The sequence below is a fragment of the Aythya marila genome, assembly GCF_965140915.1.
Source record: "Aythya marila genome assembly, chromosome: 15".
NCBI lineage: Eukaryota > Metazoa > Chordata > Aves > Anseriformes > Anatidae > Aythya > Aythya marila.
In genome coordinates this window covers 15,909,230-15,931,690 of record NC_139056.1, presented here as the reverse complement: position 1 = coordinate 15,931,690, position 22,461 = coordinate 15,909,230, and the positions used below count along the sequence as shown (strand labels likewise).

The window sequence follows — 22,461 nt, the reverse complement described above, 5'->3', positions numbered from 1 at the left end:
CAGCTGCTGAGAAGCCACTGAAAAAGGTCGCAGAGATTTCCGCACGCTGTTGCTGCTGGCTATCTGTGGGAGATTTTCCCCTTCTGCAGACAGGAAGAAGCCACGCAGACATGGTTCTGGATGGGTTACGTCCCTGCCAGAGCTAAATGAAGGACTTTAATTCAGAGCTAGAGCACCCACAGGATGGCGAGACGTATGAAACAAAGAGGGGATTTAGAAAACAAATGAAAAGGCATATTATATTTAGATAATAAAATTAACATCATGAAAATTGTTTCCTGGAAAAATAATGCCATGTTACATTGCATACAATCAAGGCACTACTGGAAACAGTAATTAAGAGGCAGCCAACTGCTAATTGCACTTCAGAGGTGGGGCAGTGCCATGGCTCCTCCTGTTTCGGAGCTGGGGCCATGCCGGCGGCTCCTCACAGAGCTGACCCGTGCCAGCCTGGCCAAGGGCCTGGCTCTCCCAATTTTGGGCTCTTCAAAGCAAATCCTGCAGCTACAGCCAAGGTGGAAAGCTTCGCAGGAAGCCCGCAGCGAAGGAAGGCGTCGTATGTCAAGCAGTGATGAGGTGCAAAGAGGAACCTGTCACGAGCAGCACAAAGGGATGGTAAATATCTTCCCCCAAACTCCCCGGGCTTTTCTGCAGGCTGTCAGAGCTGGATATGTCAGGTCCTTAACTGACCGCCTCCAGCAAACTGCAAAACCAACCCTCCGGCCGGCTGCTCGGAAGCGATCGCGCAGGCTGTGAACAGCGGTGTTAAAAATCCAGAACTTTTAAAAAACAAATTAAACATAATCCAGAGGCTGAAGTAACTTGGTTTTATGGACTCCATAAACTACTGTATGGGGTTTGCAAAACTTGCCTGACTCCACAAACTTCTTCTGGGGTTTCGGCTGCTGGTTCCTCGTCTTTTCCGCGGCTCTGCGGGACTCAAAGCCAAGCAGCGAACATCCTTCTGCAGGCTCTGGCAGCTCCGAGCAGGACGGCCAGCTTTCCCAAGGATGACAGCTGACACTAAGTACACAGCTCACAGTTTTCAAACAAACCTTCAGCCACTCCGGAGGAGATTTACTTCCACGCTTACGCATGTATTTGCATGCCTAAACCTAAACAGCCATGCTTGAAAATGTTTGCTGCTGTGCATGTTACTTGTGTTCTTGCTGTTTTCAACATGCGTCATCCCCAGATCTCTGAGGGTTTTTCTTCTCCTTTCTGCTCTTTTTCTTAATTCCACTCTTAAGCAGGATCTGGGACTGCTTCCCGAAGAGCGGTTTGCACTGGGAGGCTGTGTGAACGCCCTGGTCTTGCTCAGGAAAGGATTTGTGGCCCCAGCCCTGAGCATCCCACTCAGGCTCATGGCAAGGAGGGGACGAGCACCTCCACTGCCCGGCGCAAGAGACCCACGGAGCTAATTACTGCTAATCAGCTGCTGCGGACAGATGCCTCTGCATGCACGCACTCCACCAGCCCCCCGCTCACAGGAGCGCTTTGGGGAACCCTTCAGCGAAATTAAAAAAAAAGAAAACAGATGCGAAGGAGCCTGTGTTACTTCCTCTTCCTCCTCCTCCCCAGGCTGCTCCCATACATCACCGTCACTCAGCACGTGGCCGGTGTCCGCTGACAGACGGCGCTGGCGTGTGACGGTGTCTCTCAGCACCAGCACGGCCAGCACTTGCCCACGATGCATGAGCGTTTCTGCCCTTCCCCTGTTTGTTTTTAAACCCGAGAACGCTTTGTATTGTAAGGCCTTGGGGGTATTCCTGCCCAGGAAACAAGCGGCCTTTCTCTCATCTCAGAAATGCTTCTCTCTGCAGGCACAGCCTTCTGCTGGGTGACCTGGACTTCTCTGCAGCTGGAGCCCTCCCGAAATGAGGTAAGGTTTACACCAGCAGCTCCCCTTCAAACGTCTGCACCCTCATTGAATGCTGTGCACCGCTGCTGGCTGAAGTTTTAACCTTTGCTATCGTCTTGCTGAGGGATAAGCATACCTAATGCAGATTAAATGAAATTCCAGCGCACAAAAACTAGCGGGGTAAATATAAAACCATAGCCAAAGAGCGATGGTTATGTCATCACTGAGGAATCTAAAAGGCGCCTAAATGAAAATACCACAAAGAAAGAAAACAGAGAAGTTTGGGGCAGGGGGGAGAAGAGAGAGGGAAGAGCATCAGGAGAGGACATGAGAACAAAGAGAAAAGCCTGCCACAGCCTGAGATGGGGCTGCCTCACACCCCTGCTGTAAGCCCCAGATTTGTAAAATCCCACCTAAGTTCTGCTGGTCACACGGCTGCGATTTTGCAGAAAAGGCTACAAGACATTAAAGAATAACATTTACGAGTTTTCCCCCTATTCCTTCTTAATGTATAGCTGCCACCTGCCTGCTGATACCACGTGAGGATGCTACATCTGCAGGCAGGCAGGCAAGCAGCAAAAGCATCTGCCAGGTCCCCAGGGGTGTCCCCAGGGGGCTGAGGGTCCCAGCGGCTGGCAGAGTGACCCTGCAGGACACGGGCACACTGTGGGGCAGATTCTGCCCCGTACAGAGCAGTGAACCCCCACCGTGCCACCACGCCTGGGGACAGGTGCAGTCCATGCGCCTTCTCAATGCCTTCAGCTCCGTTATTGCTGAGAAACAATTAAAAAGCCTCACATAAAATTTCCAAGAGTTTCATTACACTAGCAGCAGACATCCTTTAGGAATACATTTTTTTTTTTTTTTAAAAAACATAATTAACTTAGCCGAGGCTTCAAATATCCATCCCCCCCCACCCCAAGCACATTGTAAATTCACGTAAATTGTTTTTCCTGGTTCAGGGGACACACACGTCTCAGGACACACAAAGGCACGAACCTGGAAGGCAGCGAACCACATCAGCCAGTCCAGGCGGTAGTGGTAGGGGCTTATGAAGCACGGGCGCCTCTTCAAGTCCCCGGGCTTGCACTTGAAGTCGTACTCCTCCCAGACAGCAGCGGGGTCGTTGGGGTCTGGGCTGGACGTACCCTGAAGGATGACTTCTGTTCTCTCCTTTGTAATGCTGTGGGACACATCAGACTGTTAGTTGTCTCAAGTCATGCAAAATGCTGGTTCACGAGAGTCAGCACAGCCACTGTCTGGCAGCCTTTTATCTTTCCAGCAGCAAATTACATGGAAATGTCCATCTTTCACATTTTTCCCTCATTTCCCTCTCTCACGCTGCACTTGTGCTAGGCCAAGGATGAACTGCGGCCCAGAAGGATGATTCCTACTGCAATTGATCGGTCTGTCCTTCTTGATCTTGTCTGTCTCAAGAAAGAGAGAGAACACAACAAGCATTTCCCACATCCCAGACAAGCATCTTCACCTTGGGCCAATCTGTCTCTTTGTACCAGGTTTGTGAAGAAAATCTTTCTCTCGTTACTCTGATGACTCCCATGATGAATGAGCTCTCTGACTACAAACTCCTCATCATATAGGAAAGTGGAGATGAAGGATGGTCACTAAGTGCATCCCCATCTCCTCCATCCTGGCTGCAAGGGAGGTCTCATGATTACTCAGCTAGAGCAGGAGGTACTGCGTGAGCCACTGCAAATCAAGCCAAGAAAAGTAGAAAAGGAAAACAAAGCAAGCTCTCCATACCTGGTAGATGTTTAGAAACTGGGTTAAAAAGCCCCCCAGCCTTACAGCAGGTCAAGCATATTCCCTTTGCTGCTTGGTTGACTTTCTCTGCACAGCCAGGTGGCAGAGCAGCGGGGATGGCAAACTCCAGGCCATGGACAACCCACATGAAACCACAACTTTCAGGTTTTCAGTGCCTGTCAGGGATGCTCAGGCCACTCTGCCTATCCACCCTGTCCCGCTCCCAACACCCTTTTAATTTTTTACTGCTTTGGTCCTTCCTCCCTCAGCCCAAGAAACTGAAAGTTTGGACACACTCGGGCTCCACCTTCTCCCCAATACCTTCTAGTGACAGATGCTTACAAGCAAGGAATGCTGTACATCCCAGCTTATAATTGTTACCTACATTTAATAGATTTCTGGATTCTCCAGCCAAGCTCCATATTATATGCTGGGCTGAGTTATGAGCCGTGGCCAGCTGCCCAATGGTTAGAAACACACTGTAAATCAGGGACACCAAATTACTAATAAAAGTATGTTCCTACTGTGTGATTCAAAATATGTCAAGTTTCACATAATCGTATATTCATTATAAGCTGCAATCCTCTTTTTATTGGTTTACATAGGCTGGAATTACAAACATATTACAGCAGCATTTCATCACATGCTCTTTAGGTTCTGGTAACTGTTGAAACAGAAACCATGGACTGAAGAAGAAAAAGAACAACAACCCAAAGAAAACAATCTCCTGTAGCTTCACCACTCCAGCCTTCGAAGAGGTTCAGGGGTTATTACTTCTTCTCTCAGAAAAGAAGAAACTTCATTTTTTCTCACAACTTTTTTAGTGTTGATATTTTTTATCATTTTTTTCATTTTTTTTTTTCTATAGAAATGCCTGCTGTTTGAAAAATTGGGGAAAACCTCATGTTAACTTGATGTGCTGCAGGTGTGCTCTGTACCTCCCGTGCCTGCAGCAAGACCCTCCTGCCCCAGCAGCCAACCTGCAGTAAAAACCCCAGCTGCTGCTGATCCTCCTGTGGGGCCTTGTCCTGAGCCCACTAACCCCAGGGGAGCCCTCAGGGTCCTCTTGGGGACCACCCCTTGGCCCTACGTGGCATTTCCTGAGCTGCTGGAAGCAGCCAGACTGCTGTTGGGCCTGTCCTCTCCATCTGTCTTGTTCTTTTTGTGAGTCCATTTATACTTTAGTCTCCACAGCTTCCTGTAGCGATGAATTCCCCAAGTCACTTGTTGGAAAAAGCACTTCCTTTTGTTGGCCTTAAATCTGCTACCCAATAGCTTATGTGAATATTTACACGAGGGAGAGCAAATGTGTGCATGGGAAGAGAAGTGCACCATAAATAAAGTGGGCTGGTGATGGTGAAGACTATCCACTGGATGAACTCTCTTACGGATATTTTCATCCTGCTATTACATTTGCTCCATCAATATAATGAGCTCACCGAAAGGAGCTCAAAGAAAACAAATTGTCATTTAATGGGAAAGAAACCTGCTCCTTTTTCTCCTTCTCCCTCATAAACAGATATTCCAAGTCTACCGGCTACTGGAAAGGTTTCTGTTTAGCTTTAAGGCTATCAGACCATCCCACACACTGCTGACAGCAGGAGTACAACGTGCCGTTAAAATGCGAGTACCTTCCAAAAGCTCCGTAGGTGTTTACTATCCTGAGAGGGTTGAAGGAGGTGTTCATGACTTGTCTGGAGCTGAGCAGGTTCAGGACAACAGGGACGCTGAGGTAAGCGATCAGGAGCCCGAAGGAGATGTTCACCACTTGGCGGATGCAGCGGCCTGTTCGGGACACGAAAGCAGAGCAGAGGAATGTGATTTTGCTGCCAGCAGCCAGCTCTGCTCCTGCGCCCCTGGGGGCATAGCAGGACCCCCCCGGGCCGGCCGGGACCCCGCTGGGTGCTCGCAGCTGCTCGGCTCCGCGCCTGGGGCTGGCGAACGCCCCCCGTAATCGAGCAGAGCTTGCCGAGGGCCATGCACTATCGCTGGAGAGATCTGCCTTTCTCTAAATAGTCTGAGAAAGGGCTAAAAGGAAAAATGTCTAAAATGCAAGATTAATCATCGCTTCGGCGCGGGGGAAAAAACCCAGCTGGCACTCGCACCTTGCTAAGAGTCGCCCTCCTGGTCCCCAGCGTGCGTGGGCTGCCTCCGGCTCGCCCCGGCTTCGCTCCCGCACGTGGCCGCCCCGGGCTCCTGCCACCCAGCCTCGTTTCCTGCATTTTCCTCCCTGTCACTCAGTGGCTCCGTTCAAACCTCCCTGCTTCCTCTGCAAATCTCTGTGACTTATCGCTTCTGTGTGAGATGTGTTACTTCAGCAGCGCTCTGGTATTCGGCTTGCAGGAACAGCGCTGGATTCACGTGGCATTTCGGTCTGGAGAGAAACCCAGCGCAATCAGACAAATAAGCACAAGTGACCTCTGAAGGGCTCCCATGCTTATGGCCGTTTTTAATTTGTTTAACATTAACAGCCAAAGGATCAGATTCAAAGCAATAGCATGTAGCTTTCCCCTTATCTCTGCAGGAGAGGGATGTTTATTTGAACCCCTCTCAGAAGCTATTAATAATTGTTTAGTCTGAGAACATTTCTGGAGAACCGTTTGGTTTGGAAAGGAGCTCGCCGAGATACCTCCCCTCGCCCCCTGCGCTGCTGCAGGGCTGCTGCGAGAGCAGGACGAGGCGGCCGGGCAGCGATTTGTCTTCGAGATGAGCCCTTCAGCCTGGCCAGATCCTTATAAAATCAGTTCACGAGCAGGGCATGACTGGGTACCCTCCTGTCTTCTGCTCTTGTGACCCAGGGGTGAGTGCTCCTCTAAGCCTCTTGCCACACAGAGCATCAGTGCCAGCTGAACAGCCTCTGCTTTGCTAGCAGAAAAATACGCAGAAATCCAAATTCACCCAGAATATTACAGATACCCTACCCTTTACTTACAGATTCCCCCTTTTTTTTTTTTTTTAAATCCCAGGACAGGGACACATTTACACTCCAGAGCAGTGGCAGCTATGGATGTTTCTTCTTGCTTGGGGCAGCGCTGGCTCAGCATGGTTTTCTGGAGAACATCACAGAAAAGGAGCAAGTTCCTCAAAAAAAAGGTCTATCCCCCCCTCACAGTGACTCACGGAGTGACATAGCAGAGAAGCACCCTTTGGCTTCTCCTCCAAGAAGCACGGTGCAACTTGAGTGTTGTTTGGAACTAGATGTAAAAATACAGTTGGTAGGAAAGCTGTTGGCTCCCACAGCAAAGCTACCAGAATGGAAAAAGTGTTTAAGATTTCTAGCAAAATACATAGGATAGGACACACAGAAAGCTTAATGAAATTGCATTAGCCTTGCTGGAAGTAACCCCTCCGGTTAATAAGCTGTGTTTCTTGGTAGATGAGAAAGGACTAGAGACAGATGCTCTATCTTGCTGACATTTTTCACTCTTCTGACAGATGTTTAGTGTATTTAAAAATGAGCATCTGCAATTGTTGTTGATATTACAGGCAATTTGTTGCTTATATGCGGTTTATAAAAATACTGCAAATACAACTCTACATCTGTTACACAGCCCCATGAAAAATATCCCAGTGTTGCTTGTGCAGGCAATCTGCTGGAAGCAGGCTGTTTGAAAACTCTCTTCCGAGTGGAGCATCAGCCACATTAATCCCCTTTGTGAAGTTACAAACCCCCTTGTGTTTGCTTCCCTGTGTTCGTGGTACGAACAGGAGTTCACCTCCACCCTGTTTTTGGGAACTCCCCCCCTGTGGCAGTGCCCACGCAGCCGCTCCTCTCGGCGCCTCCAAGCAGGATGCTGAGTGGGGACAGCCACATCCCCAGCTGCCAGCTCGCTTTTCCCCTTGGAGCAAGAGTTATTGGCTCCACAACAGATCAATAACCAATTTTGCTCTTTCTGGAAGTCTGGCTTCATGCGAAGTTACTTAAGCAGAGCCCTAATGCCCGTGGGCTCTAGGGGCAGGAGGGCAAATTGGCCAGAGGGTCACCGTGCCATGGGGGGAGAGGAGTGCTGAGAGTGAGCAAGCACGAGACCTGCTTCTGCATCCAACTTCTGACATGAAACCCTTGTCCCAAACCACTCTGCGTGTTTCATCCTCGACTTTAAATAGTCAAAATAAAAATAAGAAAAAAAAAATACCCGCAAGCTAAATTGTGCAATTCTACATTGCTTAGTTAGGGCTGGAGTTTGATGCTCGCTGCGGCGAGGGCAAGGAACCCTGATTGCTGTGAGCAGAGAAGTCAGGATTTCTGCTGCACGTCCTCCAAAGGCACCGTACCTGCACTAAGGACGTGCCCTCTAGTGGCAATGTCACAGCAGACCTTTATAAACCAGCTCCTGGTTTTGCACTCATTTGTCGTCAGCTCAAGAATCAGCCACCCTTCAAACCACAGAGGAGACCACGCAGGGGCAAAATTATCTCCCTCCTCATCCGTGTTTTCTCCCAAAGGAGAAGATGAAAGCTTTTGAGATAAACACACCAAATACACCTTTCTGTAGCTTTTTCTCCCTCCAGAAACAACTCACCGTATCCCAGGGGAGGCTTCTCGCCAGCTGCCTGCCTGGCCTGCATCTGCACCACCCGGTCTTTCACCCCTCCTCGCCTGGAGCTGAAGAGGAATCCCAGGCTGAGGTCGTCAAAGCAAGCGATGCTGGGCACGATGGTCAGCCAGTTGAGGAAGCTCAGGTTTCCGCTGATTATCAGAAGCACCTACACAAGAAAGAACGAAGCAGAGGGTGTTGAAGTTGCCAGCTGCCCGAGGCTGGGAGGAGACCCCACAGCTCCCACCTCTGTGGGCTTTGCTGAATGAAACCCGCTTAAAAACAGCTTAGGAAAAAACTTGGGCAGTCCCTGGCCCTGCACCCATATTTGAGCAGCCCTGGACGATGTGTTGCCCAGCAGGCCCCCAAAATCCAAAGCAGCACACGTGAGCTCTGCCCCGGTCCACAGGCCGCAGCCTGCTCCCCATCCCGGCCCTGCTGGTGTTTCTCTGCCAGGGAAACCCAAACGCTGCTGTCCTGCAAGTGCATGCAACAGGAACACAATGTAAGGTGTCCCCTGGCAGTTGGCTTCAGGACATGGGGATCCAGAGGGGTCTCACGATGCAACGCCCTGGCCGAGCTCCCTCCTCCTGCCTCAAACCTGCCCACGCGACAGCAAGGGCTCAGGGCTGTGACGAAGGAAATGCTGATGGTGTTTTAAACTGGAGCACACCGTCAGCTGATTTTCCATGACTGTAACACTGACGGCAAACCCTGTCCCTCCCTTCCCAGGCTACGGGCCCAAAAACACTCCCCAGGGGACAAGACGAGCCCAAGCGCGGTGTGACCGCATCTCCGCAGCGCTCCCAGGGGCATCGCCCCCCTCCTGATGATGCCCATCTATCTACAGAATCAATGCTTCTGAAACCCTTCAGGAGGAAATATTGGAACTTCTAATTGAAGACCAGCTTTAAATATGAAGAATGCTATTTTTTTTTTAAGAGGCATTTTTTATTTTAACTTTTATTGCCCATTTATGAGAATGTTCTGCATGCGTAAGGCAGAAAAAGTGGAAAAATCTGCGAGTCTTTGGAAGAGCCTCCATAAATATTTGTACATAGCAGGAAGGGCTTTTTGTAGACACACAGTATTTTTTTTCTTACTATCACAATGACTTGAAAAACAGAAGGAACCTTCTGGCACCCCAGTTCTCCGGCGAGTCCTAATGAGCACCACGCGGTCATGTTTGGGCACAGCCCGTTTAGCCTCGGCCATGAATCACATCTTCGCAGCATATGGCTTTGTTTTGCAGCTCTCCCCACGGTTCCATGATGTAACTTCCTTGCCATTTCCATACATCAGCCACGGCGAAGATGCAGCCGCACCTCTGCTCGAGGTACACCCCGACCCCCTGCCAGAGCCTTCCACTACGCCTCCACATAAAACCCAACGCCCAGAACAATTTCTGCTACTTGCAAGCATTGTTTTCAATTTCTGCCCCCACTGCAGGCTCCTTACCAGCCCTGAAGAAGCACAGCAGGGCAAAGGAAGGAGGACAGAAGGGCTGGGAACCGTGAGACCTCCTGCATCACAGCCCTTCCCTGCACCCACTGATGACAACCGACGTCTCGGGAGCCGCAAGCAGCCGCGCTCAGCCACGCTGCTGCACGCTGAGCCACAGAAGAGCCACAAACACCTCTCGGTCAAACCCTACTCCTTGTCTGCATCTGTATGGATTCATGAAATCGGTGCAAAACCTTGCATGGATGCCTCTGCTGCTGCACAAGCATGCACTGAAGAAAATCCACTACAGGAGCCAGCGCGGCACGGAGCAGGCAGAGGGCACCTGCACCTCTGTCACCACTCCCACAGCCCTGCTGGCGACAGCGATATTCCCGTGGGAAGCTTCCCCACCAGTGTGAGCGAGTGCAGCAGGGTTTGTATCACACATTATTTGGCTTTTGACCACGTGTGAGTGGCGCTGGTGGGACCCCCCAACACCCATCTCCTCTCACAGCGTTTTTGGGTGCTGCCCCTACTGCCGGGGGCTTGGCTCCCATCCTGGGCAGCTCTGCCAAAGCCTCATTCTCTAGAGGGCTGTGAACATTTCTCCGTTTGTTCTAGCCTAAATTTATTCAAGCCCAGCCTATAGCTGTTTTTTTTTTGTAAGTTGTTTTTTGCAGTTCATCGATGCCCCCGTTTAATCTCTGCAGCTACATCCCTTCTCCGCCCTCACGCTTTCAAGCCACCCGGCCAGCTCCTGCCTCCGCTCACAGAGGACTTCATTGTCTGCTTATCCCAGCAACCATGCTCTGAACCTGAACAAGGTCCAATCAATCTTTCTGGGTGCTGACAAGAACTGCACAGAGGACATCAGATGAATCTCACCAGGAACTCCTACGGCGGTGCTAACATTCCCTTTCCCAACCAGAACTACTCCTCCCACTGTGTGCTAACCCCGTGTTTATCTGCTCCACCGGGGTGTCACGTTGGTAGTTGCCAGCACCCTGCAAGCAGCCTGTGTGCACAATTTCCCCCTACACACACACGATTTTCCCAAACTGAGACGAAATGCAGCATTTTCTGCTCCCAAGCTGGGAGCATCGCCCTGCATGCTGCACAGCCCCATCCCATCCTGCCTGCCCCACTGACCTTTGAGGCCAGCCCGGACTGAGGATGCTGAGAACTGACTGCCCCAAAAACTCACTGCTTTGCTGGTGAACACAAACCATATGGTTTTTAACCTAGGGCAGCCACGGCTTCAACTGTTCCACAGTTTTGCATGATGAGGGACCGCTGCCAGCTCAGCCCTGCGGACACCACGACTCGCACCAGATGCGGAACGGACACCATGAGCTCGCTTCAACGCCAGCACCACAGCACCAAGCCCACCCCAGGAGGTCACCACGAAGCCACATCTGGCGTGTCCTGGGGCTGCCTGCCTCGAGCCACCGCGGTGCTCAGAAAGGGGCGTCCTGTGAGCGATTCATCACGCTGGCATCAGTCGCTATATGGGAATCCGCGCACACAAAGACAAAACAAGGAAAGAAAAGCAGCTGATGCCTGCTCAGGACTATTTTAGTTTTGAGACTGATTTGGATTCTTGTCCCATTAGTCACATTACTTAGGATTTAGCCCTGGTTCTGCTAATTAACTAGCTGTTCCTCAGACGTATTAAAACAAAAAGGAAGAAAATAGGAAAGAAAAGAAAGTGGTCTCACCATCTTATCCATAAAAATGAAGATATAAGGCTGACTTAATGTATTACTCGTTGAAAAATAATGCTCTGATGTAATAGTCAGTTACTTTTCAGACTTCAGACCAACAAATGAGAACTTCCCCCACCTTCCATCTGGATTGAAAGCTGTAACCTTGGTTGGTACTACTTTTACTCTATTTAAAGAACACTTCTCCATACACGCAGCTGAACTTTATCCTCCTGCGTACAGGCTTGAGTCTGCCTTCTCTAACACAGCCCCCCTCCATGAACACCAAAAAGCTACACCCCAGGCATAGAGAAAACCCCACCAAACCTTGCAGGTGCTCCTCTGGTTAAGGCAGTGAAAGCTCAGACAGCTCTGGCAGATGAACCCCAATGTACCGGGGCTTGTGGAGAGCAAGGGCTCCATGCAGGAGACCTCCACCTCACCTCGTAAGCAGGACAATTTAGCTGTCAAGGGCTCTGGGGCATTACCCAGAGTTATGAGGATTTTGCTATACTCACATAGACGAGGAGGCTCTATTGCAATATGGACTGGTGTAGCCTGGACTTGCTAAATCGAGTGGTAAGAGACAGTTCTTGTTCTGAAGAAACTTAAATCTAAACACGCAAGACAAAGTTAGATCAAAATTAGGATTTAATACAGCTGTGTTACAGGCGGAGAACGGAAGAATTTTGGCACCTAGTTCTTATTTCGACAACGCTCTCTGGGGACATCGCCTTAAAGAAACTTACCCAAGATCACCTAAGGGCTCTTGCAGCAGGGCCTGAAATAGGACCCAAATCTCCCAATTACAAATCCAGTTTCCTAATTACAAGTCCCCCCGAAATACCTGCATGCCCAAAGGCCAATCCCCAGAGTTTCCCCATGGTTTATCCCGGTGTGCACTCAGCCAGTGTGCACTTTTTTTTCCTCTAAAAAGGCTCATTTTTGTGTGCTTGATGTCCCGCTGGGGCCCTACACATGAAAATAAAAGACGGTCTCCCAAAATACTATTCCACAACCCAAATATCAATAACATGCACAGTTTTGGTCCGAGACAGTGTACTATTAAAAAGATGCACATTTTCTTGTTAAAAATGACAACAAATAAATGCTAAAAACATGTCATTTACCTCCCTCTGAGATTGTTTTTTTTTTTTTTTAAATACAGTTATTTTAAGTTATAATTTTCAAAAACCCTGGTAGGACTCTCTGGTAGCAGATTCACATAATCCTAAAAAAAATTAGAGATCGGACCAATTGAAGTTAAGTAACAAAAGTCCTGATATTATTTAGTAAAAACAAAACTAAACTAACTTATTTACCCTGAGTTGGATAATTATCCAGAATTACGAGGGGGACGAAAGTATTTAAATCTGAATTACATACACATGTTAGGTCCTCGAACATAACATGTTGTACTCAAAGGAGTAAATACGCTTTGCGTTCCCCCTTTGACCCGTCTGTGGTTTAGCTTTCAGTTCAATGCATGTTAATCAGCCTGTATTCATTAACACACTTCTCACTTAGCCACTTTGTTAGGAAACCCTGATGCTTTTCTGATTTGATTTGCCTTGCACAATTGCAGTAATATTAAGAAAATAGTTCTCCACTTTGCCACTTCTGCGGAGGATCGTTTTACAGCTTTGTAAGGAGCGACTGGGTGGTCCATTAGAGGCTTTTTTTCGGTAGTGATTCACCTCTCTTTATTGCTTGGAAGTCAGAAGCAAGATATCTTATTTCCACCAGCCCTTAAAATCAGGGGATTCAAAAATAATACAAATTTGGCGTTTTCTGGTCTGTGGGTGGAATCACGAACCTGACACATTTTTAACTTCAGTTATTCCAGCCGAGGCTCGATGCTCGCGCCGGCCACTGCGGCTGCTGAGCAGGCACCAGCCCGAGAACTGACACACGGGTTAACATCGTCCCCTGCCCGAGGGGGGATGAACGCCGCGAATCCCCGAGCTTTGCAAAAATAAACCTCAAAGGAACTCCCGCTTCAAAGTCAATTAACAGGAAAATGGACAGTTCTCCGAGCATGCTGACAGCTGCCTGTCCCAGCAGATGGTTTCGCAGCCATTTCTGCAAGAGGCAGGCGATATTTGGTGTTTATCCGGCGGTGAGACCAAAGCTTTGTCAGCTGAGTGACCAGGGCTGGTGGATCCTCTGTGATTCAAGCTCGTATTGAATGCACTCAGCTCCTGCCCTGGTACATGAAGAGCATTCACGCCTAGCAGCGGCGAGTGCTGATCTGGGGTTCATCCCCCAAATCCCCAAATTCTTACTGCTCTCATGTGCAGGGTGGGTGTGTGGGTACTGGACCTCCTCCACACCCCCCTCTGGGGACAAGGACACCGCAGACCTCCATGGGGCTGGGGCACGGGGAGCATCTGCTCCTTCCCCATCACCCACACACAATCAGGAGGTTGTTGCACGCATCTCCCACCAATTTCAGCCCTTGCACCGTGCAAAGTGCCCCGATCACAACCCAGCAGGGCCATCCCCACCTCTCCGCGGCTGATGGGCTGCGCCCTGCCTAGCTCAGCCCTCATTTCTGTTTCCTAAGTGTCCTTTTCTTGCCGGACGATGTTTAAATGCGCAATTATAACAAACAGATGGTATCAACCCCTGTGGTGATTTTTAAAAAATTTTTTATTAAAGCACAGTATTAATCATGGTAATTGGGTAGGAACTTTAAGGTTATAAAACTACAGCATGTCTAATGAGCGAGCTCCTTATAGGAGGAACTGAGGTTTTTAATCTAATAATGTCAGTTTTATGGATTATGACTGGAGTTTTATGAAGTGTGATATGAAATACTGTGGATTCATGGCTCTCACTGGATTAATTTGGAAAAGTAGTTTTCCTGGTTCTAGGCCCAAAAACAATTATTCCTTACATTTCTGTCCCCTGCACTGTTACCAAACCCCTCTGTCAGAAAATGGGCACCTACACCCATAACTTTTTTACAGGTTGGACTTCTTTGTTTGGCTGGTTTTTATTTTTGAAATCACAGATTGTTACAAACATACAGTAGGTACGAGAAGCTCATATTCTCTGTAGCAGACTGTATATTTGTCCAGAAGGAACAACAACAACGGGCTGTAAACTGTTCAGGTCGGGGCTGGAGCTCGCAGGCTCCGTCAGAGCGCTGGGACACGGCCACCACGTGGCACTGGAGCGCTCTGATGCTAAGCAATTGGCAAAGAAGAGTAAAAACAGGAGTGCCCAGAAGAAGTATAATATCTTTAGAAGGAAAACACAGAATCATAGGGCTGGAAGAGACTTCAGGAAGTTTCTTCTGCTGTCCCAGGACAGGGGTGAGTCTGCCCAGGCTGTGATAGGGTTGACCAACCTCTTCCTCAAAGCCCTGCTGAGCTGGGTCCACATCCTTCCCCAGGCTACCTGCTCCAGTGCTTCCCCATCTTTACCATTTGGAAGTTATTCCTGATAACTAGGCTGACTTCCTTGACAATATGTAATCCCATGACTCATCCTCTACTCACTCTGTTCTCATCTATCTGCAATAGCCTTCACTTATGTGAAAAGTAGCCTCCTGTCCACCGCCTCTTTCTCCTTCCTGCAATGTTCTCTTTTGGATGGAATGATCTCAGCTGGTCCAGCCTTGCCCTGCGAACCCACCCTCCGGATCCCTGGTTATTCTCATTGTTCTCTGGATCTTCTCCAGCTGGGACATGTCCCTCCAAAGAATTTATATAGTCCAGTAGGATCACCCTTTATACAGTGGTTCAGCCCTGCCAACTCAATCACATTGCCATTCATAGGATTTGTGGATTTGGCACCTAGATATTGCTGCCCAACCCCACTACCCAGGGAAAAAAATAATATTGCCAGTGCTTTGCACCCGTATCTTCTGCTTTGTGTTCAGTCTTCTCCTTCTGCATCTCCAGTTTGTCAAGATCACTCTGAATTCTAACCATGTGCTCCAACACACCGCCAGTTCCCTCCATCTGAGTGTGTCCTGATTAAATATTAGACATCATTAATGAAACCCTAAATACCACCAGAGAGATCCCCAAGGAGGTCCCCTTGATAAATCCCTCCCACTGTCAGTGAGCCATTGGTAGCTGCTGAATAGAGTTTCCACCCAGTTTTATCCACTGGGCAGTATTTCCTATGTCTCCCAGACACTGTTTTCTTGGGTTGTTTATGAGACTTTATGTGAAACAGTTTCAAAAGCCTCAGTAAAAGCATATATTGTTTATCCTCTATTCTTGTGCCCTGTTTTGTCAGTGAAGGAAAGAAGACTGCTTTTACACAGCCTGCTCTTGGCAAAACCACGATGGCTGCAGCTATCCCTTTGTTTTTTGGAGGTATTTACAAATGGCCTGTTTCATCATTTTCTTCCAGCACTGGCTCTGTAATCTCCTGGCTTTTCTTTTTTCTCTCTTTAGAGGACAGGTACTGTATTAGCCCTTCTCCATCCTTTCATTACCTCACCTATGTTCTACTAATTCTCAGAGATAATCACTAATGCTGACAAGATTTCAACAGCTAGCTCTTTAACAGCCCTAGGATGGATTTCCTTAGGCTCAGATGATTTGAAAAGATCCAACTTTGCTAAGTACTCTCTAGCTCTCCCCTGGTTGTGGCTGAGGTCATCCTGCTTTGTTACTGGTCTTAATTATACCAACAGCCTCCTGAGAGGTGACTTTTTAGTGCTGACTGTTATAAAAAAGGCACTAATCATTTCAAGATAAAACACAGAACCTATTTATCAACTCCGAAAAAAAAAAAGGGGATGCAGAAGAAAGTAAACCTCCTTCGTTGCACACAGAATAAACAAGCACTTACTCACTCTGTGCTGGTGAAAAGCAGGAGACCAAAGAGAGCAGCTCACCTCGGTGCTGTCAGTACTGCAGTACCCGTGTGCCTTCTCAGTGCAGGTCCCCAGAGGCACACGTGGGGACCAGCTCAGCTAATGGGGAAAACGAAGACCCCTCCTCTTGCTGGACCTCCAAAACTCAAGAATGCTGCTCAATGGGCTTTGCACGTCACCGAAGAAAGAGGAAATCAGTCTTTAAAGCTGGATTTTGTGGCTTTATGAAGGCGCCGCTGAGAGGAGGTGACATGCCACCACCGAGAAGGGACGAGGGAGCTGCTGCATTCAGCAGGACCACCTGGTCCCCATCCCCTTCACCCTGCACGCACCCTGCACACCCAGCAGCTACAGGGGGCTTCCTGCAAGGTCCCCAGCTTCAAGAAGTGCCCGCACTGGGTATCCTTCCCATGGCCGAGCAAAGGCACTTCGAGCTGCTCAGCTCCCTGGGGGAACTAGAGAAATTAGGAGCTTGGAAATAACCCGGCGAGGCCACAGCTCTGAGAAGAGGGGGACAAAGTGTTGGTGCAGGAGAAGGGAAGAGAAAGGGAGATTTGCCATCACCCACCTACGTGCATTTGCCCAGTCCCCCGGCATCACTCCTCACTTCTCCGACAGCTTGCTCTCCTGCTGGTTTCACTGGGGGCAGACAGCAGCTGGGCTCAGTGAACGGCAGAGGGTGGCATGGGAGTGCCACTGGAATCGATAGCACAAGTGCCTTGGGAACACTTCATCGCCCACAGCCTCTGTGCCATCTGTGCCTGGGACGGATCTTTGAAAAGAAAACGCCAGCTTCCCCTAAACGGGTGTAGGTTGCTTTGGGTTTGGTTAAACGGTTAACTCTGCTCTTCTGAGACCTGCAGCCCCACCGCCAGAGAATCTCCTGCTCACACGGCAAGCTGAAATTCACAACATCAAAAGCTGGTCCTTCCTGTAAGAGATAGGAAGGACAAGCCTCAAAAGCCAAATTTGATTCTAATGTGCCTCCAGTTACTTGCGTACCATGAAAACATAGCCTCCCACAAAGAAAAACAGGCTATCATTCCCCCATCTGGTTTCAGTTTGAAAAATACTTATATATGTAGTTTTTCCCAAAAGTTATTGTAGGCACGGGCAAAAAATTCCCATTAAATGACAACAGCGAGAACATTTAATTTTCCCCCATTATTAATTTAATCTCTTGTTAACTTCTTGACTCAGTATTTGCATGAGGATTTAATCTCTGCTTTGCAGAGCTATTTGGTGAGAAAAAATATATAGGAAAATAATTACCCCGTCCACTTGCTCTGTTTTATACAGCAGATAAAATAGCTTTGTGAATCCCACAGAAATTCAGAAAGCTATTGGAAGTACCAGGAGAAAAAGGAGCAAAGCGAGTCGTGCCAGCCAGACCAGAAAGAGGAACAAGGCTCGACTTCAGTTTACTTTTGGACGGGCGGTGAATTAGGTGATCTCAGCCTAATCCACGTTACGAAACACAGCCCACGTGCATTTCTGTTTGTTCTTTAAACACAACCTGCTTCTGCTTTCCCAGCAGAGAGAAGCCAAGGAGGAAATGGGAGCGCGAGCGAGGGCAGGCTGAGCGCGGGCCCCTCTCCGGCTCGCGGCTCCGCGGCGGGCACGCTGCGCCCTCGCGGCACGCAGCACACGCGTCTCGTTTCTCTGCCTAGAAATCCTGACAGCCAAGACATAACATGAGTCAATGTTTTGGTTGATTTTTTTTTTTTCTTCCCTCCCCCAAGCACAGGGCTCAAATGGCCTCGGAGCACTTCCTAGGCTTCACGCGGAGCTGTCTCCCTTTCTCCATCCCGTACCTGTTATGGGCACACCTGATATCTCAGGACACCCGGGCACTCCTCGGAGAGCTCGGCCATAAATTGTGTCAGCTCTGGCTTTCCAAACTCACCCAGCTCGCTGGGAATATTGTGGAGTCAGGAAATATCCCAAATGTGGTATCCAAAACATGACTTCATAGGCACAGGCTGAGTATTTCCTTCCCACAAGATGATAGGAGAGAACCCACATATTATTACCACATTTAATACAGAAATAAGAAAATAATAAACCCCGCGATGTGCCTCGCACAGCTACGTACACACACCGAGCACCTCCGGTTAGTGAGTGGTCACTGCCATAACTGAAGCTATGCAAATGATTCATTTAGAGCCAGAGGAATTAGCTAGAATTCCAAATGTTTTATAACTCACATGCTACATACGGATTTTTATTTTTCTAAGTAGCTATGACTGGGGACTTGAACAACGAAATTAAAAAAGACCAATATTTATCCCTAAAAAACAGAGGTCAGTATTTATATTTCTAAATATTTAACAGCTAGAGACTCTGCTGAAATGTTTCATGGAAATATCGAGGAATAAATTAAGTATGGATGCACAAATGCAATCAGGCAGCAATCCCACCTAAAACTGGTCCATGAACTGAGTCAGATTTTGACACGTTACAAATTGCACTGTAAGGGTTTTGCAGTCCCACTCTGTAAGTGCCTGGTATAAAGTTACAAATGGAATTGTGCTACAGCAATGGGGACCCCAACCCTTTCCGTTCCTGCTCTATACGCCACATTTGTTCTTGATCTAAATGTGAAGCAATATGAACGTTTCAATCCATGTTCACTCTTAATTTGTAGCCACACGAACCACCTACCATCGTTCCCACGGATTATGGGATTTGACCACGGGGCATTTCTATGGAGAAGCACAACTTCCCAATTTTCAGTGAAAGATATTGCAAAGAGAGGGGAGAGAGTATGAGAGGATTGACCGTGTTTACGCACACCCCTGTGCCTTCCAGCAGCCTCACACCCAGCACAACGCTGCGATGGGAGAGAAACCCGGAGCCGAAGGGGTTAAACCGAGTTTCTTTCATTTATCATGTAGCACAAGAACTCGTAGCAAGTATTTCTGATCTAGGAAATCTTATACATTTAACTCAATTACCAAAGAATTGTGTGTGAATTTAGGTTTCAATCAGTTGCTTGCTTTGGGTCTGAAACACAACCTGACTCCCGTCCAGCCCCCTCGGAGCTGAGATGTCTCCGAATTACTGACTTTGACACATTTACTCTGCTCCACAGCTTTGTTATGTAAAGTACCTCTTGGTGTTGCTTGATCCGATGACGCTTTTGCTAGAGGCTACAGTGTTCCCCATTAATATATTACAGGCTAAATAACTGCCGAAGGAGTGTTTATGTAGAGTGTTGGAACAATATAAAATGAAAGAATAATTTTACAGAAGGAAGGAATTTTGCTACTCTGCTCTGAATTATCAACATCTTTCCATCCCTGACGGTAAAGTTACTTCCTAAAGGGAGAAGCTGTCACAAAGATATCTAATGGCAAAAACCTTTCAAGACCCCATTTTACTAAAGGCCAAAGAGCATTTCCACAGAGCAGCAAATCTCGGCGAGCTTTTCAGCAGCATCCTACAGGCAGAGGACTGATTTCAGCTAATTTCTTCCTGATTTTTCTCTAATTTGCTCCAGAAAGCTGACTTGAGTGGCAGGACTCCTCCATTAGGATGCTGTTATCAGCAGGTTAAGACTGAGTCCTTTAGGTCTGGGACGGAGAGCTCCTCCATGGAGAACATTTCCATGAAAAGAAGGCAAATGGATGGGTGAGACCCTCAGAGCTGGAGCTCTGCAGGAACCCAGGAACAGCTCGAGCTGCAACCAAACCCGGCCCTGCAGGCAGGTTATGCCCACGAGGCACCGGTCCAAAGCACTAAGTGCTAGCAGAAGGCTTGGCACCACCAGAACGACCGTCCTGGGCAGGAGGAGGAGGAGAAGCAGGAAGGGGCAGAGCTACCGGAGCGACCGACCCCGTTGGTTTGTCCCAGCATGAGGTCAGAACCTGGCCCTGCTTCAGCCCCGAGAAAACCGTATTAGCATGTAATTATGGGGCCTTGTGTGGACTTTGAAACAGGATGTAAAACCGAGTTCCTGATTACTCATGGTCATAAAAGCGACCGTGGAATTTTCTGCGGAGCCGGGCGAGGCGGGACGGGACGCAGGAGGTCTCAGCCCCGGCTGCGAGGCAGGTTGCCGGAGCGCTCGGCGGCACCACGGGCAGGCAGCCGAGGAGCTGAGATGTCCCCCTGCCAGCACCGCAGCCCACTGGTGCTTCGAAAGTGTTTGCACAATGCTCGAGGACCCATCCGCAAGACAACAGCGCTGTGGAAAACCAGAGCATTGTTACCACAAAGCATGCCTGGATTTCTTCACTCAGCGCGAGAGCAGCGCTCGTTCCGATTAGCTCATTTCATCAATAAAGTCAAACAGCACGTTAAAAAAAGTTCTACATCCATTAATGGTCCAAGCGTTTCACTAACCAGCTCCGTCCCGCTCATTAAAAGTGCTTTTATTGCACATGCGGAGCTGAAGTCCAGCAGAAGTGCTCTGCTTCGGTGGTACCTCCAGATGGGTCGTGCTGGACCGAGACCCTCGGGCAGGCTTTGCCCTCCTCCGCCGGGAGCTCGGGTTGGAAAGACTTTTTTCCAATCAGAATTTGAGGGTTTGTCAAAATATGACGGGGGACCAACCTCTGAGCACCTTCCCTGGGAACCCTGATCCCATCCTGGCTGCTTAAGGATCAAAACATCATCACCCCGTGCTGCGCACCGGGCAGGCAGTCAGGTGGAGACAGCCAGACACAAGATAAAGCAAGGAAGGCAAATAAGCTGAAAGCAGCTGACAGTAAAAAATGATAGAAATAGTTTTTCTCACTAGCGCTGCAGTAAGGTATTCTCGGAGCGCAACAACAGAAGTGTTTAATGAAGAGCTCTCGCCTGTTTTCGTTAACAGCCAGCATCTGGTTTGTAATATCAAAAGCCACTTTCTTACGAACATGTGATTGAAGAACGCATCCGTGAAAAATCGTTTCATAGCTTCCTTTCAAGCTGGTTTCAAATTTGAGCTAGACACCTAGTAAATAGCATGACAGCTTTAAAAGAAATAATACTAAATATAACCATGTCTTTTGGATAGCGCTAGCTGGACTGGGCAATACTTGCCTAGTCAAGTTGTTCTGGGAGCGCTTTGCTGCAGGTTTTTATTTTTCCTCTCTGCTGAGGTCTGCTACATACTCGGATATTAAGACATCATAAGAAAAATTCCAACACGGCAATTAATCACTGACTGTCATAGTTTTCCATAAGGTGCAAATTTAAGGTTATAAAACTGTCAAAAAACTAAGGAGTTACACGGGCTGCTCGCGCCGCTGGCTGGATGCGCTTCTGGGAACGGCTGCAGACAAATACCGGCGGTGCACCAGCAGCACAGCCTGTCCCTGCTCCCGGGACAAACCTCCGGCCGTGTCCCCACCGCAGGATGATGTGGGGTGGCTGTTATGTGACGTGCAAGGCTTGGTGGGAGTCTGCTGGGCACCTTGTCTGCAGCCTGCCAGCTGCACAGATGATGCCTTCAGCGAGCTGCAGGGCGCACGGCGCGTCTCTGAGGACAGGGAGCCAGGAGGGAATTTCAGACCAACGATTTGAGATGGTGCCACAACGTGGGAAGCCCTCAGAAGAGGAAATGCAGCCTGTTTGTTGGGAGACTATGCATCCCCTCGAACCAAGGGACCATAGGTCTGTATTGCAGTAAATCCCATGTGGTGATGCTTTGAATTCAACCACATGCACGGACAAAGTAGAAGGTCACTTACTGATGTGGCAAAATGATGGCCCTTTGGCCTGGCACTGCACCAGGGATCAAGAATGCAGGACTTGGCATCTGTAGCACACTTGTCTTTCCCAGAAGGTACAGGGGTTTTGGGGATGGCAGGTTTCAGAGGATGGAGACCATTGCACAGCCTCGGGGGGGATTCCTATCAGCTTCAACAGGGCCCAGATACTGCAAGGACAAACCCGTTCCAGTGGTATAACTCATGATCTGGTCAAACCACAGACATCACTTCATTTGCCATTCCTGCCTAAAAGCAAACATTATCACCTAATTCTAAAATACAGGAAAAAAGAGTATTCAGCAAAAGCACTTTTCACTCCAGCAGAAACAATTCTTACTTGAGCTCTATCCTGTTTTAATAGCAATCTGGGATAGGCTGTCAATAGGCAGAGATCCATAACTTTTTCACAACTTACATGGCGCAGTCCAGAGCTCCGCTGTAACAGATGCTTGATGATTATTTAATCATCAGTGATAAAGGAGAACAGCATTAAGAGGAGAAAGTGCGAGTCCCTTTTCCAGAATCTCCTTTTCTCTGCTAATGAGGACATTCCTCACAGAGACGTGTGGCTTCAAAATTCCTTTTGCAAGAAATGATCCGAATTAAACCCTGC

The 22,461-nt window shown here is 48.6% G+C and overlaps 1 protein-coding gene across 2 annotated transcripts in view; it reads right to left on the bottom strand.

Annotated features, from left to right (window-relative positions):
* LOC309884089 (lipase maturation factor 1-like) overlaps positions 1–22,461 on the bottom strand; it is a 154,890-nt gene that overhangs the window by 17,751 nt on the left and 114,678 nt on the right. For both annotated transcript variants that reach the window (XM_082772777.1, XM_082772778.1), the window contains 3 exons: positions 8,149–8,332; positions 5,257–5,410; positions 2,861–3,044 (listed from right to left, as the gene is read on the bottom strand). In XM_082772777.1, coding sequence (XP_082628903.1) covers positions 2,861–3,044; positions 5,257–5,410; positions 8,149–8,332 — 522 coding nt within the window. The remainder of the gene's footprint in view (positions 1–2,860; positions 3,045–5,256; positions 5,411–8,148; positions 8,333–22,461) is intronic.